This window comes from Monodon monoceros, unplaced genomic scaffold, assembly GCF_005190385.1.
Source record: "Monodon monoceros isolate NGI ecotype Baffin Bay Population unplaced genomic scaffold, NGI_Narwhal_1 Super_Scaffold_13, whole genome shotgun sequence".
In the NCBI taxonomy this organism is placed as follows: Eukaryota; Metazoa; Chordata; class Mammalia; order Artiodactyla; family Monodontidae; genus Monodon; species Monodon monoceros.
The window spans coordinates 78,319,193-78,331,291 of NW_021703769.1; the positions used below are offsets into that span (position 1 = coordinate 78,319,193).

General features: G+C 60.5%; 2 protein-coding genes across 2 annotated transcripts; one reads left to right on the forward strand and one right to left on the reverse strand.

Annotated features, from left to right (window-relative positions):
* Nucleotides 1–1,079: 1,079 nt before the first annotated feature.
* POLR2J (RNA polymerase II subunit J) lies at nt 1,080–5,152 on the forward strand. The gene is made up of 4 exons (XM_029221076.1): nt 1,080–1,287; nt 2,488–2,577; nt 4,009–4,183; nt 4,966–5,152. Exons 1-4 carry the CDS (start codon nt 1,235–1,237, stop codon nt 4,999–5,001), a joined length of 354 nt encoding a protein of 117 aa, XP_029076909.1. The 5' UTR covers nt 1,080–1,234; the 3' UTR covers nt 5,002–5,152.
* Nucleotides 5,153–5,398: 246 nt separating this feature from the next.
* LRWD1 (leucine rich repeats and WD repeat domain containing 1) lies at nt 5,399–12,082 on the reverse strand. The gene is made up of 15 exons (XM_029221071.1): nt 11,891–12,082; nt 11,146–11,380; nt 10,930–11,046; nt 10,337–10,477; nt 9,987–10,091; nt 9,603–9,725; nt 9,410–9,524; nt 9,106–9,215; nt 8,688–8,895; nt 8,111–8,183; nt 7,876–8,016; nt 6,342–6,433; nt 6,002–6,157; nt 5,808–5,920; nt 5,399–5,713 (listed from the first exon to the last, which is right to left on the reverse strand). Exons 1-15 carry the CDS (start codon nt 11,968–11,970, stop codon nt 5,567–5,569), a joined length of 1,956 nt encoding a protein of 651 aa, XP_029076904.1. The 5' UTR covers nt 11,971–12,082; the 3' UTR covers nt 5,399–5,566.
* Nucleotides 12,083–12,099: the final 17 nt, after the last annotated feature.

The window sequence follows — 12,099 nt, forward strand, 5'->3', positions numbered from 1 at the left end:
GGCCCCAGCAATGAAAGCGCCGAGTCCTAACCACTGGACCTCCAGGGAATTCCTGCGAGTTGTGGGGGTGGCTTTTTGTTTGTTTTCTGGGTGGTTTTTTTGCCGCACTGAGCGGCAAGCGGAACTTCCCCGACCAGGGATCAAACCTGTGCCCTCTGTGGAAGCTCAGAGTCTTAACAACAGGACCACCAGGGAAGTTCCTGCGAGTTATGTTTTATCGAGGACCTTACTGAGGACAATAGCCTGGGAGACAGCCTCTCAGATTGCTCTGCGGAACTGTTCCAAAGAGGTAAGGGAGGAGCCAGGATATATAGGAGTTTTTTGCTGAAAACCAAACAAAACACTTGTAGTCAAACATCAAAAGATTACCGCTAATCACAAAAGACAGACATCTCAAGTTAATGATTTCAGCAGTTTTCTTCGGAAGATGAAAGAATCTGGGCATTGAAATGGTTCCTAGATATGCATCTTAACTATGTAGGGCCAGTATCCTGTTTTTCTCCATCCTGAATTCCCCTCAGGGCACACCGTCAGGGGCTGATGGCTTGATGGCGGCAACATTCTTTGTTTATTGAAATGGCAGGCAACATTTTTTTGTCCCCACCAGCATACACTTGCCGCCTCCCCGGCCCTCACCCAACTGCTCCCCTAAGAAGAACCTCACTAGGCTACAAGCCCACCTGGTAAACCAGTAACAACGCAGCCAGGAGTCTTGTAGCAGCTTGCCGTGGCAGGTGGATTATCCATACACAACAGTCTAGCCCAGGGGAGGCTTCTTCTGCCCCGGCTGGTCACACCTGCCCACTAACCCAAGGCTCCATTCTCCATTCAAGAGCCTCTTGCCATGTATTCCAAGGGCACATTTCCAAAGAGGGATCAAGGGGCAAAGGGAGCAGAGAGAAGAGCTCAGGGTTCCGGCTTAGCCTAGACAGAGATGTCTCAAAAGAGCTGCCCCCAGCGTTAGGAGCATGCGTCAAAACATGCCCGCAGGTGAGCCCAGGAGAGGACCTTCCCGACTTACGCATGCGCAGAGCCACCAGCCTCCCTCTCCCTCCGGCAGGCTTTTCTCGCGCCTGCGCAAGATCCTCCAGACCGATAGAGGGCAACGAGCCGATCCTCACATGGGTTTGGCACTGCCGGCATAATCCGGATGCAGCCGCTAACCCGGAAGTGGTCGAGTTCTGGAGGGGGTGGCGGCTGCGTGTGAGGTTTGGGAGGCTGCTGCGACGCTAGGATGAACGCGCCTCCCGCCTTCGAGTCGTTCTTGCTCTTCGAGGGCGAGAAGAAGTAAGTGGAACCGGCCTGGGTGGGAGAGGGTCGCGGACCCTCGACCGTCAGCGCCCGCAGGTTCTGGGGCTTCTGTGCCCGTCCGCTGCCGGGGGGACAGAAGGTTTTGCTCTAGCTCCACAGAGCGCTTCACACTTGAGTCTGCAAACTTAAGACAGTACTAGGCGTTGGTGAGTCTCCCCATTCTGCAGATGACGAAACCGAGCTTCAGAGAGGTTAAGTCACTTTCCCAGGCGCACAGAAAGTGGCCGCTCTGTCTTCGAACCCAGTGTGTCTGGCTCCAAAGTCGTTTTCCTCTGGGATCTGGTAGCCCCCCTCACTCGTCTTCCCGCCCACCACCTTTATGTTTGCTGCAGCCAGAATGATGGCTGAGACTCACACCGGCTCTTCATTCGCCGGTGTAAAACCTCCAGTGACTCCTCATTGCCAGCAGGTGAAGGGAAATGTAATCCAGTGCTCAGATAGCCTGGACTTGGCTCCTGGATCCCCCACTTGAGAACTTTGTGCCTTTGGGCAAGTGACAGTCTGCCTGAGGCCCACTTTCCTCATCTGGAAAATGGGCTTATTACTGTATTAAATCACAGAATTTTCTCTAAGGGGAGATTAAATTAGGTAATTTATGTAAAGCGCTTAGTCCAGGGCTCAGCACAAAGAAGACCGTCTTAAACGCTGGCTTTTCCTTCTCTTAACTGCCTGGTATCCAGGGCTCTGCTCTGCGGTCTAGCCCCTACCAGGCACTTCAGTCTCCCTTGAGAGCGGTGGTTCTCAACCGGGGGCCATTTTGCCCCCCAGAGGACTTCGGCAGTGTCTGCAAACATTTTTGGTTGTCATAAAGGGGATGCTCCTGGCATCTAGTGGTAGAGGTACTGCTAATACCCCACAGTGTACCAGACAGCCCCCATACAGAAAAGAATTTTCTGGCCTAAAATGTCAGTGGTGCCAAGGTTGAGAAGCTCTGCTTTAGGAAGAAGGAGTAGTCCAGAGGTGAGGTGAGGGTCCCGCAGAGCCAGGCGTGGCTGGGTTTGGGGTATAGCCACGGTGCTACTCTGAGCCACAGAGGACGTTATGGGATGAAGAGATGGGAAAGTCTTCCAGGAGGAGGTGGGACCTGAGCCTGCCTTGACGGGCAGGGTTTAGACTCCGGGGAGGAGGGAAGCCCCGGCCCTCCCCACCAACCTGTTGCCTCTGCCTCTCCCTTAGGATCACCATTAACAAGGACACCAAGGTACCCAATGCCTGTTTGTTCACCATCAACAAGGAAGACCATACGCTAGGAAACATCATTAAATCGTAAGTTCCAAGTCAAAGGCTTTTGGGGGTTATGTTGCTCTTTGAGAGGCCAAGCCTAAGTTCCAGGAGATGTTCTCAAGTCTCTCTGAGCTCCAGGAAGTCCTTCTGGGTGCTGACTCTAGGAATTCACACATCCCAGTACCTTTTCTTCAAAATGACAGTGACCAGTATCTGTTCACGTAGCCACTTTCCTGTGTTGGCTCAGTTATCTGACTAAAGGAGGTGAATGTGCAGCGAGCCACAGGAAAGAAGGCCTGCTTGGGGCTCTGTGCACACAAGCACGGAGACGCATTCAGCTTTGGCCACCCACCCTGCCCCCATTTGTGACAGTGATCTCAGTGACACCTGGCATTCTAAGATGTGTGTGCCAGAGACTGTAACTTAGTAGAATAAGGGAAGGAAGTGGGAGAGTGCCTGTGTGGTCATCCGGTGCCCTGGTGGGTTCCTGATAATTGGATGGTGGGTGTTTGCACCGGTGAGGTCCTGGCCTGGTAGGTGGCCAGCAGTAGGATTGGCCAGAGACTTGTCATTTCGCTGCTGAAAAGTGCCATCAGTGAAGCCATGCCTTTCCCAGGTTTGCATGTTTGAGACCGTGGGCAGGAGCTTGTCTGGTCTTCTGGTATAAGTAGGGGACGGAGTTGCCCATCTTCTTTGTGGATGCCTCCTGCCCAGCGCCAAGCCAGTGGTGCACCCAGGCTTTCCTGGGGCCCTGCTGCCCCCCCCCCCCCCCCCCCCTGTGAGCCCCCTGTTCCCCCCCCCCCCCCCCCCCCCCCCCCCCCCCAGTGCTCACATTTCAGGGAGCTGATCTGGAGAAAACCCCCACGCGCTCAGGGCACAGCTCACAATTCAGGCTTCGCTTCCCCATAGCCTCGCGGACCAGGACCCCATGCGTGTGGACGGCAGCTGCCAGCCTGCATTGCCCAGTGGATTTCCGTTTCCACTTTATTAAGTGCTCAGAGCCTGGGGCCTTCTCCCCCTGCTGCCTTTATTTGCTGTGCCAGATGCTCTTTTGGGGCTGGGAATGGGGCTTTTTTTTCCTGAACACTAGCTGGATTTTTACTGCCTAGGGAGGTTTCTTTGGGGCCGTTGAGGGTCCCTGACGTCTCCTGAGGGAAGAGGTTGCTGGAAACTGTGTTTACTAGGTAGGATCGTTGATCCTCATGGATGTAGGTGTGTGTATGGGAGGAGTCCCCACATGCTGTATCTTCTTCACATGTCTGTCTTACTTGGACATTCTTGCAGGGGCTGTGGGGTGGTGACAACGACACAACACAAACAACTAAAGATCGAGAGCAGCTGCATTTGCTTACAGGCCCCAACCCAACGGGAAGACCCTTGGTTAGAAGGCCTGGAAGGTCACAAGGGGCCAGAGCCCCAAGGGCCCTAGGCTCACCACCCCCCCCCCCCACTCCACCCATCCCTGTGTCTCAGGCAGCTGCTGAAGGACCCGCAGGTGCTGTTCGCTGGCTACAAAGTCCCCCACCCCTTGGAACACAAGATTATCATCCGTGTGCAGACCACACCGGACTACAGCCCCCAGGAGGCCTTCACCAATGCCATCACAGACCTCATCAGCGAGCTCTCCCTGCTGGAAGAGCGATTCCGGGTGAGGAGCTGGGTGTGCCCGAGGGGCTGGGGTCAGTCTGGACGCCAGCCTGCATGGTCACAGCTGCAGTGTGTTCATGCCCACACCTAGGACGATCCCCGGGTTGTCTCCTCTGATTTATTCGGTGGGGGAAATGGGGGCTGGGCGGAGGTGATGACAGAACAGGGGTGTACACCACAGCATCCGGGAAGTGTGGACTGAGGGGTCATGGAGGTGAGGCCTGGGGCCTGCTGTCTGCACCCAGGGGTGGGACCTCACCCAGTGCCCAGGGTCTCCCTTTGTGCTCTCATGGTCCCCGTGGAAGCAAGGGGCCTGCTGCCTGGGGCTGTCCCTCCAAGCCTCTTCCCTGTGGTGCCGCTGCCCTGTGGTTTATCTGTCTAGGGGGCAGCTCATCTTATCGTGGGGTACCACCATCAAGAAGGCCAGATGGGTGTGGTCACATCTCACGCAGGGGGTTTCAAAAGTCCAGACACGATTTAGAGTGGGAAAGATCCACGGCTTGTCACATTTTCAGTCTGTCAGTCATAGGCTCACCAGGAAGCACCTCTACTCCCCTCCCTCCCTGCCACCCCAGGCAGCAGGACCTGTGCTGCAGGGAAGTCATGGTGGGGTGGGTAGGGCTGGCTAGAGGGTCCCTGGGGTGCTGGCTACCCGGTGCCGGAACCGTTTGGGGCCCCTGGCCAAGGTCCTGGCAGCCCTTGGTCAGGGAGGCTGAGGCTGCGTTCCCAACATCCTCACCCGGCCATTCCAGCTCAGGGCGCCGCCTCCTTCCTCCCCCTCAGGTGGCCATCAAAGACAAGCAAGAAGGAATCGAGTAGTGGGCTGCATCCGGCCCTTCTCCAGGCACCAGGTGGACAAAAGCACTTCCTCCAGCCGTGGGCCTCCTTGTAGAAAGTCCCTCACCCCTGACACCGATGTGTCCTGTACACAGAGTCTGTCTTACCTTCCTAATAAAGTGTGGCAGGAAAAGACCCAGCTGCGGGCTGAAGCAGAGGTGACTTCACAGCCTTGGGTCAGTCCAGTGGAGGTGGGGGACCTGTTCCGGAGCCACTCGGGGGCCTCATTTCAGGACTAGCCCAGGGAGCCAGATTTCTGTCTGACAGGGTGGCAGGAACAAACTCATTCTGGACAAAACCCGGGAACCTGGGGCTGCCCGGCGGCGTCTCAAGCAGAAGGAACTGAAAGCTCGTGTGCTTCCAGGCGTCCCTGCCCTGGGAGCCTCAGCTGCCGGGCCTGCCTGCCTCACTCAGCGGGGGACACCTGATGGGGCCCACAAACAGCTCCCCCCAGGTTTCTCTTACACAGTAGACTTTAATAAAAAATAGCCACCGATAAGAAGATCCCCCTCACGACCCTAAAAGCTGAGTAAGTTGCGTCCCACAGTCAAGGCTGGTTTCTCCTCCAGATGGCGACAATGTTGGAGTCCGTCAGTGCCGTGAGGTAGGTAAAGGTGGGGTCAGCCACCACCGTGTTCACCATGGTCCTGCTCACTGTCTGGCCCAGGGCCCGGGGCTGGGGCCACTTAAGGATCTGGAGGGGAGAGAGAGGGCGCTGGGCTCCTGCTTCCTGACACGGGCCCCCGGGCAGCGCCAGCCCTGGCGGGGACCACAGTGCGCATGCCTACCTGCGTGGGGGCCTGCGGGGTGGCCGGCGGCGGGGGCCTCTGCGCCACGAGGGGCCTGACGTCGTAGATCCACACGTTGCCCTCCTCGTCCCCGCAGAGCACCATCCCCTCATCTGCCAGCACAGAGATGGGAATGTGAGGTGGGGCGGAGCTCCCAGAGGTGCAGGGTTAGGGGTGGCTGGCAGGCGACTCACCAGGACAGGTGCTGAGTGAGAAGTAGGCGAGCTCGGTGGGCGACCACTGCAGCCGGGCCAGGACCACGACGGCCACTGTGGACTGGCTGCCCCGGCCCTGCCACGTCTGGCTCCAGCTCCACAGGCAGATGGTGCCCAGGCTACTCCCTTTGGAGGCTGTCGGGGAGAGTGAAGAACTGTGCCCGGGGGCCCCTCTCCGGGCAGCTCGTGTCCCACAGTGGGGACCCCTCCGAAGCCCTCGGACCTAAACCCCAGCCCAGGGAGAAGTGACCCCAGAAGGCCTGACCAGGGCCCATCTGGGTCCCAGGAAGTTAGACTGTCCCGAGCTAAGCTCGCTCACCCACGACGTCCTCGTTCACGAACGCCAGCCCGTCCACTCTCCGTCCAGTTGCCTCAGAGCCTTCGGAGAAGACGAACTCCACCTCACACACCCTGTGGGGCAGCGGAAGTGCTGGTCAGCCAGGAAGGCTGCACACAAAGGGCCGCTCGCTCATTCAGACACCTGCTGGGCACTTACTCTGGGCCCTCCCTGGCTTCCAGGGCCTGGAAGGGGGAGCCAGCACCTGAGTGTGCCGAGTCACAGGCGGTGGCAACTTAGGGGGCGCAGGGGCATGGCTGGGAAGGGCTCCAGAGCGAGGCAGCGCTTCTGAGGCTGAGTGAGGTGAGCAGTTCACTGGCCAAGTGGGCGCTTCTAGGCCCAGAGACTTGGTGGGGGCGGTTTGCTCTGACCCTGAGGACAGTGGGGAGTGGCTGCGGGCACACTGCTTGGAGAGGCCACCCAGCAGCTGCCCGGAGTCCTGGAGCCAGAAAGGCACCTGAGTACCATCCACGAGCAGCAGACACATCTGAGACATGGGGGAGACGCCACAGGACTTGGGGACCAGGCAGGGAGGGAGGAGGCAGGCCCAGGGCTTGACTCCCAGGTGTGGCAGGGGGACACCACCAACACCTGGCTGGACAACCGCCACGGTCTGTGCTCAGGTGTCACTACAGTTCCCTCCTGCCACCTGCCCTAAAATTCTTCCCACGCTATTCCCCGCGCTCAGGATAAAATTCAAGATCTCACCAGGGCCCACAGGGCCAGTATATCCCCTGGCCCAGGCAACCTTGCCACATCACCTTGTGCCAATCCCTCCAGTTCTCCAAGCTGTGGCCAGCTGTCCCTGGTCATACAGCTGTCCCTGCCACTGGCCCTTTGCACTTGCCCCGTGTGAGCACCCTTCCTGCCTCTGCCCACGTGACTCCCTTGGGAGTCATGGAGAGCATGAGCCTGAGGACCTGTCCATCTGCCACTGGTCACCTCGGAGTCCCCTCGGCCTCCCTGCTCCTCTCGGCGCACCTTATTCTCCTTCCTCTGTAGCTGACATCAATCGCACTTTGTGGGGTTTTAATGCCCATCTCCCCCACCAGGCTCTGGGCCGCACAAGGTCAGGGGACCCCTGCCGAGCACTGTCTCAGGCCTTCCAGGTGATACAGAGGAGCCACACGCCTTCACCTGGCTCTTCTGGACCTTCTCCTGGCCCAGACACCATCCCGTTGTCCTCCACTAGCCCTGGGATGTGAGTTACTGTCCCCACTTTGTGGATGACAAAATCATGTCGGGCAGAGGAAGGTCACACTGCTGGTGAGTGGCAGGACTGGGCAGTGATGAGGTGATCAAGCCTAGAGAGGGAATGGACCTTTCCTCAAGAGATGGGCAGGAGGTGGGGACAGGACAGCTCTGTGAGGAGGCCCGTGAAAACAGCCTCTGGTTGCCCAGGGCAGGGGGCATGGTGCGGGCATCACTGTAGCAGGCGTGCCTGGGGTCAGACACCTGGACTGGGGGCTGCCTGGCTTCGAGGACTGGCTTTCAGGGCACCCCTGCCCGTTCTCACCTCCTCTTCTGAGGCTGGTCCAGCCGCACGTCCCAGCAACGGCAGCCGCCCTCGCAGCCGGCCAGCAGGTAGGCATCCGGGCAGGAGGCGACGGGGCAGAGGCGCAGGGCGATGGAGGTGGTGTCGAGTGTGAGCAGCTGGCTGCCGGCAGGTGAGAGGGAGGGCGTGAGGCCACAGACTCAGGTGTGTGCCCACCCCCACGCCCATCCCGCAAAGTCCTGCTGCAAAGCATCACCTGGCCTGGAATTCGTAATCGTGGTTGGGCACCCCGATGTCCCAGAGTATGATCCGCTTGTCATAGGAGGCCGCTGAGGAGGGGATGGGAAGGAGAGAGGTGGCCCTGAGGAGGCCCTGCTCCCTCCTGCAGGCTGCATCCCAGGCTGAGACCACGGCCCCAAGGCAAGGAGGGAGGGCCATGGCTGGGAGAAAGACTCCAGGGCCTACCATCCTTATCTTACTCTAACCTATGTGCCCCACGCCACGCAGCCACGTCCCACAGTCTCCGCTCAGATATCACCCTCATCACACCCAGAGGGCCAGGGGATCCACCCAGATCCCCAGGTCACGGACGTGGCCCAGGTTGTCAGAAACCTCCAAAGCCATAGAGCAGGTTGGGGGGAAGAGACAGAATCTGAAGCCTGGTCAGTTGTCCGTGAAGCGCTGATGTTCCTACCAGTCTGCGCTGACCTCGGCAGCCAGCATGAGGCCCGCCAGCCACAGGAGCTCCCTGCCATCCCAGGAAGGAGTCCTGAGGCGTCAGGCTGCAGGACGGGTGCAAAGGGAGCCCCGGAGGTTCGGGGAGGGGGTCTTACTGAAGAGGTGGGTCTCGTGTGTGGGGCTGAAACAGAGAGTCGCAATGGCCTTCTTGTGGGCCCGGATGAGCCCGCAGCAGAAGCCGGCCCGCACGTGCAGCAGCCGGACCAGGCCCCGCAGGCCTGCAGCTGCTAGCACACTCCAGCGCTTCTTGTGGCCTGCCTGTGTGACCACCGTCAGGGCCGTCCAGGCCACTGAGAAGAACTCCTGGGGAGGGAAGGGGAGGGGTCACCGAGGGGCAAAGCTACACGCATGCACACGCGTCCAGGATCAGGCCCGGGAACGGAAGCCCAGCATCAAATAAAAAGGTCACCTGGTGAGTAGGTGGCCAAGTCTGGCCCCCCGACCCCAGCACTCCTACCCCCAGGAGCCAAGGCTCTGCCTGCCACCCTGCAGGAGCAGAGCCCCGGCACTCACCTCACTAGGCGCCTTGTACTTGTGCAGTACGATGCCTGTCTGGCAGTCGATCACACACACGGCCTCCCCGCCACACGTGGCCACGGTCTGGGATGTGGCCCCTGCCTGCCCTGTTTGAGAGGTCAGCCTGGTGACCCACTGCAGCCCCTCCTCCTGACCCTGAGGACCCTGAGCTCTCTGTCCCTCCCGATTCCCCCGTCCACCCAGGCGGCCCCTGCACGTGGTATTCCCAGGCCCCGTGCCCAGAAAGCTTGCCCTGCTTGTTCCCTGTGGCCCTCGCCCCGCCTGCCCCCCGAGGACGTGCCCTCGTCCCAGGCTGGCTCGAAGGCACAGGCCCAGAGCTGGGTCTCCAGGTCACGAGGGCTGTTGTTCTTGCTGTGGCACTGCAGGAAGTGCAGGGGCTCCAGCTGCAGGGCAGTCTGTGGGAGCAGAGGGGGGTCATGGCTGCCCCCGGGCCTTGCTCCCACCACACGCCCCCTGCCACCTTGCTAGCTCACCTGGCTGCCAGCAGAGCCCACAGGGATGCCCTCCACCTGGGCCAACGGGGAGGTGCACACCCGCTTGTTGGGAGAGACGTGGACTGGGCCATCACCTGGCCGCTTCGAGGCCACTGGCCCGGCCTGTGGAGGAGGGGGCGGGGGCAACCCGAGGGCCTGGTGACCATGTGTCCATCTGCCCAGGGCTTCCTTCCTCCCCATCAGAGGCTGCACTGCACCTTCCCATGGGTACGGTAGGCCAGGGGTACCAGGGTCAGAGGGAACCAGCTCAAGCATAGGAGGCCATCTCCTGGGCACACTGCCAGGACGTCTTCCTAATGCCTCCCTAGGCAGGAAGGGCCAGGGCAGGCCCTGGGAGCCCGGGAGCCCCATGGAACCACTCACCCTAGGCTCCTGGATAGCGGTGGCTTCTGGGGGCCTCTCTGAGATGTTTGCCTCATGCACCTGAGTCCCACCAGAGGCCAGCAGCTCCTCAGAGATCATCCGCACCTGGGTGGGGCCAGGCCATCAGGAAGCTGAGCACATCCGGGAGGCCTCCAGCCCCTCCCCAGACGCCCAGTCAGAGGGTGCTTCCCGAGCTGGGGAAGAGTCCTTCCAGCCCATAGGGCTTCCTTCCCTGACCTGCCCACTCCCCACATCCCCTCATGGCCAGAGACCTCCAGGGCGGCTCAGGCTGTGGCAGCCAGGGAGGAGCTGGGAGAAGCGACTCGCAGCACAGCGGGGTGAGGACATACCCTCCACTGGGTGAAGTCGCTGAGGGACTCGGGCCCATAGCGGACATCTCTGATGGCCGACCTCACAAAGTCTGCCTGGGCCTTCTCAGCCTCCTCGTCTGGGCTCAGTGCGGCCATGAACTTCTCCCAGTGAGCTGTGACCTGGCACGAGAGGGACCAGATTCAGGCTCAGCCCACCCCGGCTCTCCTGGACCTTCTGTGGCACCTCTGCCTCTAATCTCAGGGCCAGAGCTGTCTCAACCTCACCGCCTCTGGGACGCCTCCCCGAATCACAGCTTTCTCAGCTGCAGGTTGCACAAACGCAAGCAACACAGAGGGAGAGACAGGCCCTGAAGGGAGGAGCTGGCCCAGGGTAAAGTCACCGTGAAAGCGTCCCAGCCTCCCCTGCCAGGGCAGGACCTCCAAGGACAAGAGGCCAAGCGCCACAGCCAAGCTCAAAGCAACAGGTCGGGCTAGGGGCTCAGGGCCACTTGGGGTTGGGACAGAGAGCCCCTGTAACCCCCCTTGGTGTCCTCCAAATGTCCAGTTCTGTCACTCACTCCTCAAGGCCCCCGACTGCTCCCAAGCACCAGAGACACCGCCCCACCCCTTACCCTGCTGGTCAGCTCCCGGTTCAGGTTCTCCACCTGAGAGCAAGTGGAGGAAGCGTCCTTGCCGTTGACCTTACGGAGCTTGGGCAGGAGGAAGGAAACTTTCAGGTTGTCACTGACCTGGGGGATGAGAGAGGAGAGTGGCTCGGGGTCACCCCAGCCTGTGGCTGAGCCCGAGCCCCCAGGGTGCTGGCCCGGGATGCGGGGCCGCCCACGTACTGTCAGAAAGGGGTTGCCCTCCAGGCTGAGCTCCTCGAGCTGTGGGAACTGGCACAAGACAGTGACGTCGCCCAACTGGTTGTTGGCGCAGCGGAGGATGCGCAGGTGGGACAGGCCCAGGTTGGCGGGCAGCGTCTCCAGTTGGTTGTTGGAGAGGTCCAGCTCTTGCAGCTGCTTCAGGCGGCTCAGGAGCTTGGGGTCCAAGTGCTCTGAGAGCAGATTCATCCCTGACAGGCTAGGGAGAGGGGCAGACAGGGCGGGCTCAGGGGGCAGGCAGGCCTCCCACCCCGCACGCACGGCAGCCCAGGTTGCCTCCGACGGCTTTTGCACCTGACATTTCTCCTGCGTGCATGGCCGATCCGCAACGTTCCCCCACTTACTTTAACCCTGTCCCTACTTTATAACTTGGGGCAGCTGGCCCCCTCCAGGATGCTTTTCCTGATCCTCTAGGGGGGCTTTCTGTGCTCCCCAGTCCTCTGTAATTCTCTCAACAGGTTGCTCCATATTCTTTCTGCAAGACTGTCTCCCTAGCAGCCCGGACCCTCTTCTGAGGTAATGCCGCTCCGGGCCTACCCGACCCATCTCATAACGAGAGAACGGCGTTTGTCCCGAATGATTAAAGACTCTGTCGAACCGACAGGGTGAGAACGGGGCCGGGCAGGGAGAGAGGAACGGTCCCAGGCTTTCTTCCCGACCGTCTGCCGACCCAGGCCCTGGTGGAGGGCGGTGTGGCCCCGGCCCTTACTCCAGACTCCGGATCTTCCCCAGCCGGTCGCACTTGGGTCGCCCCCGCTGGATCAGCAGCCGCGCCGAGAGGGGGCCCATGGCGAGGAGGCGCGGCCCGCGGGGACCTGATCGGCGGCACGCGAATCCGGTGCTGGCGCCGGCGGTTGTCCGATTCCAGGAGGTGGCGCCGCGCGAATCCGTCGGCGGCGGCGACCGGAAGGAAGCGGC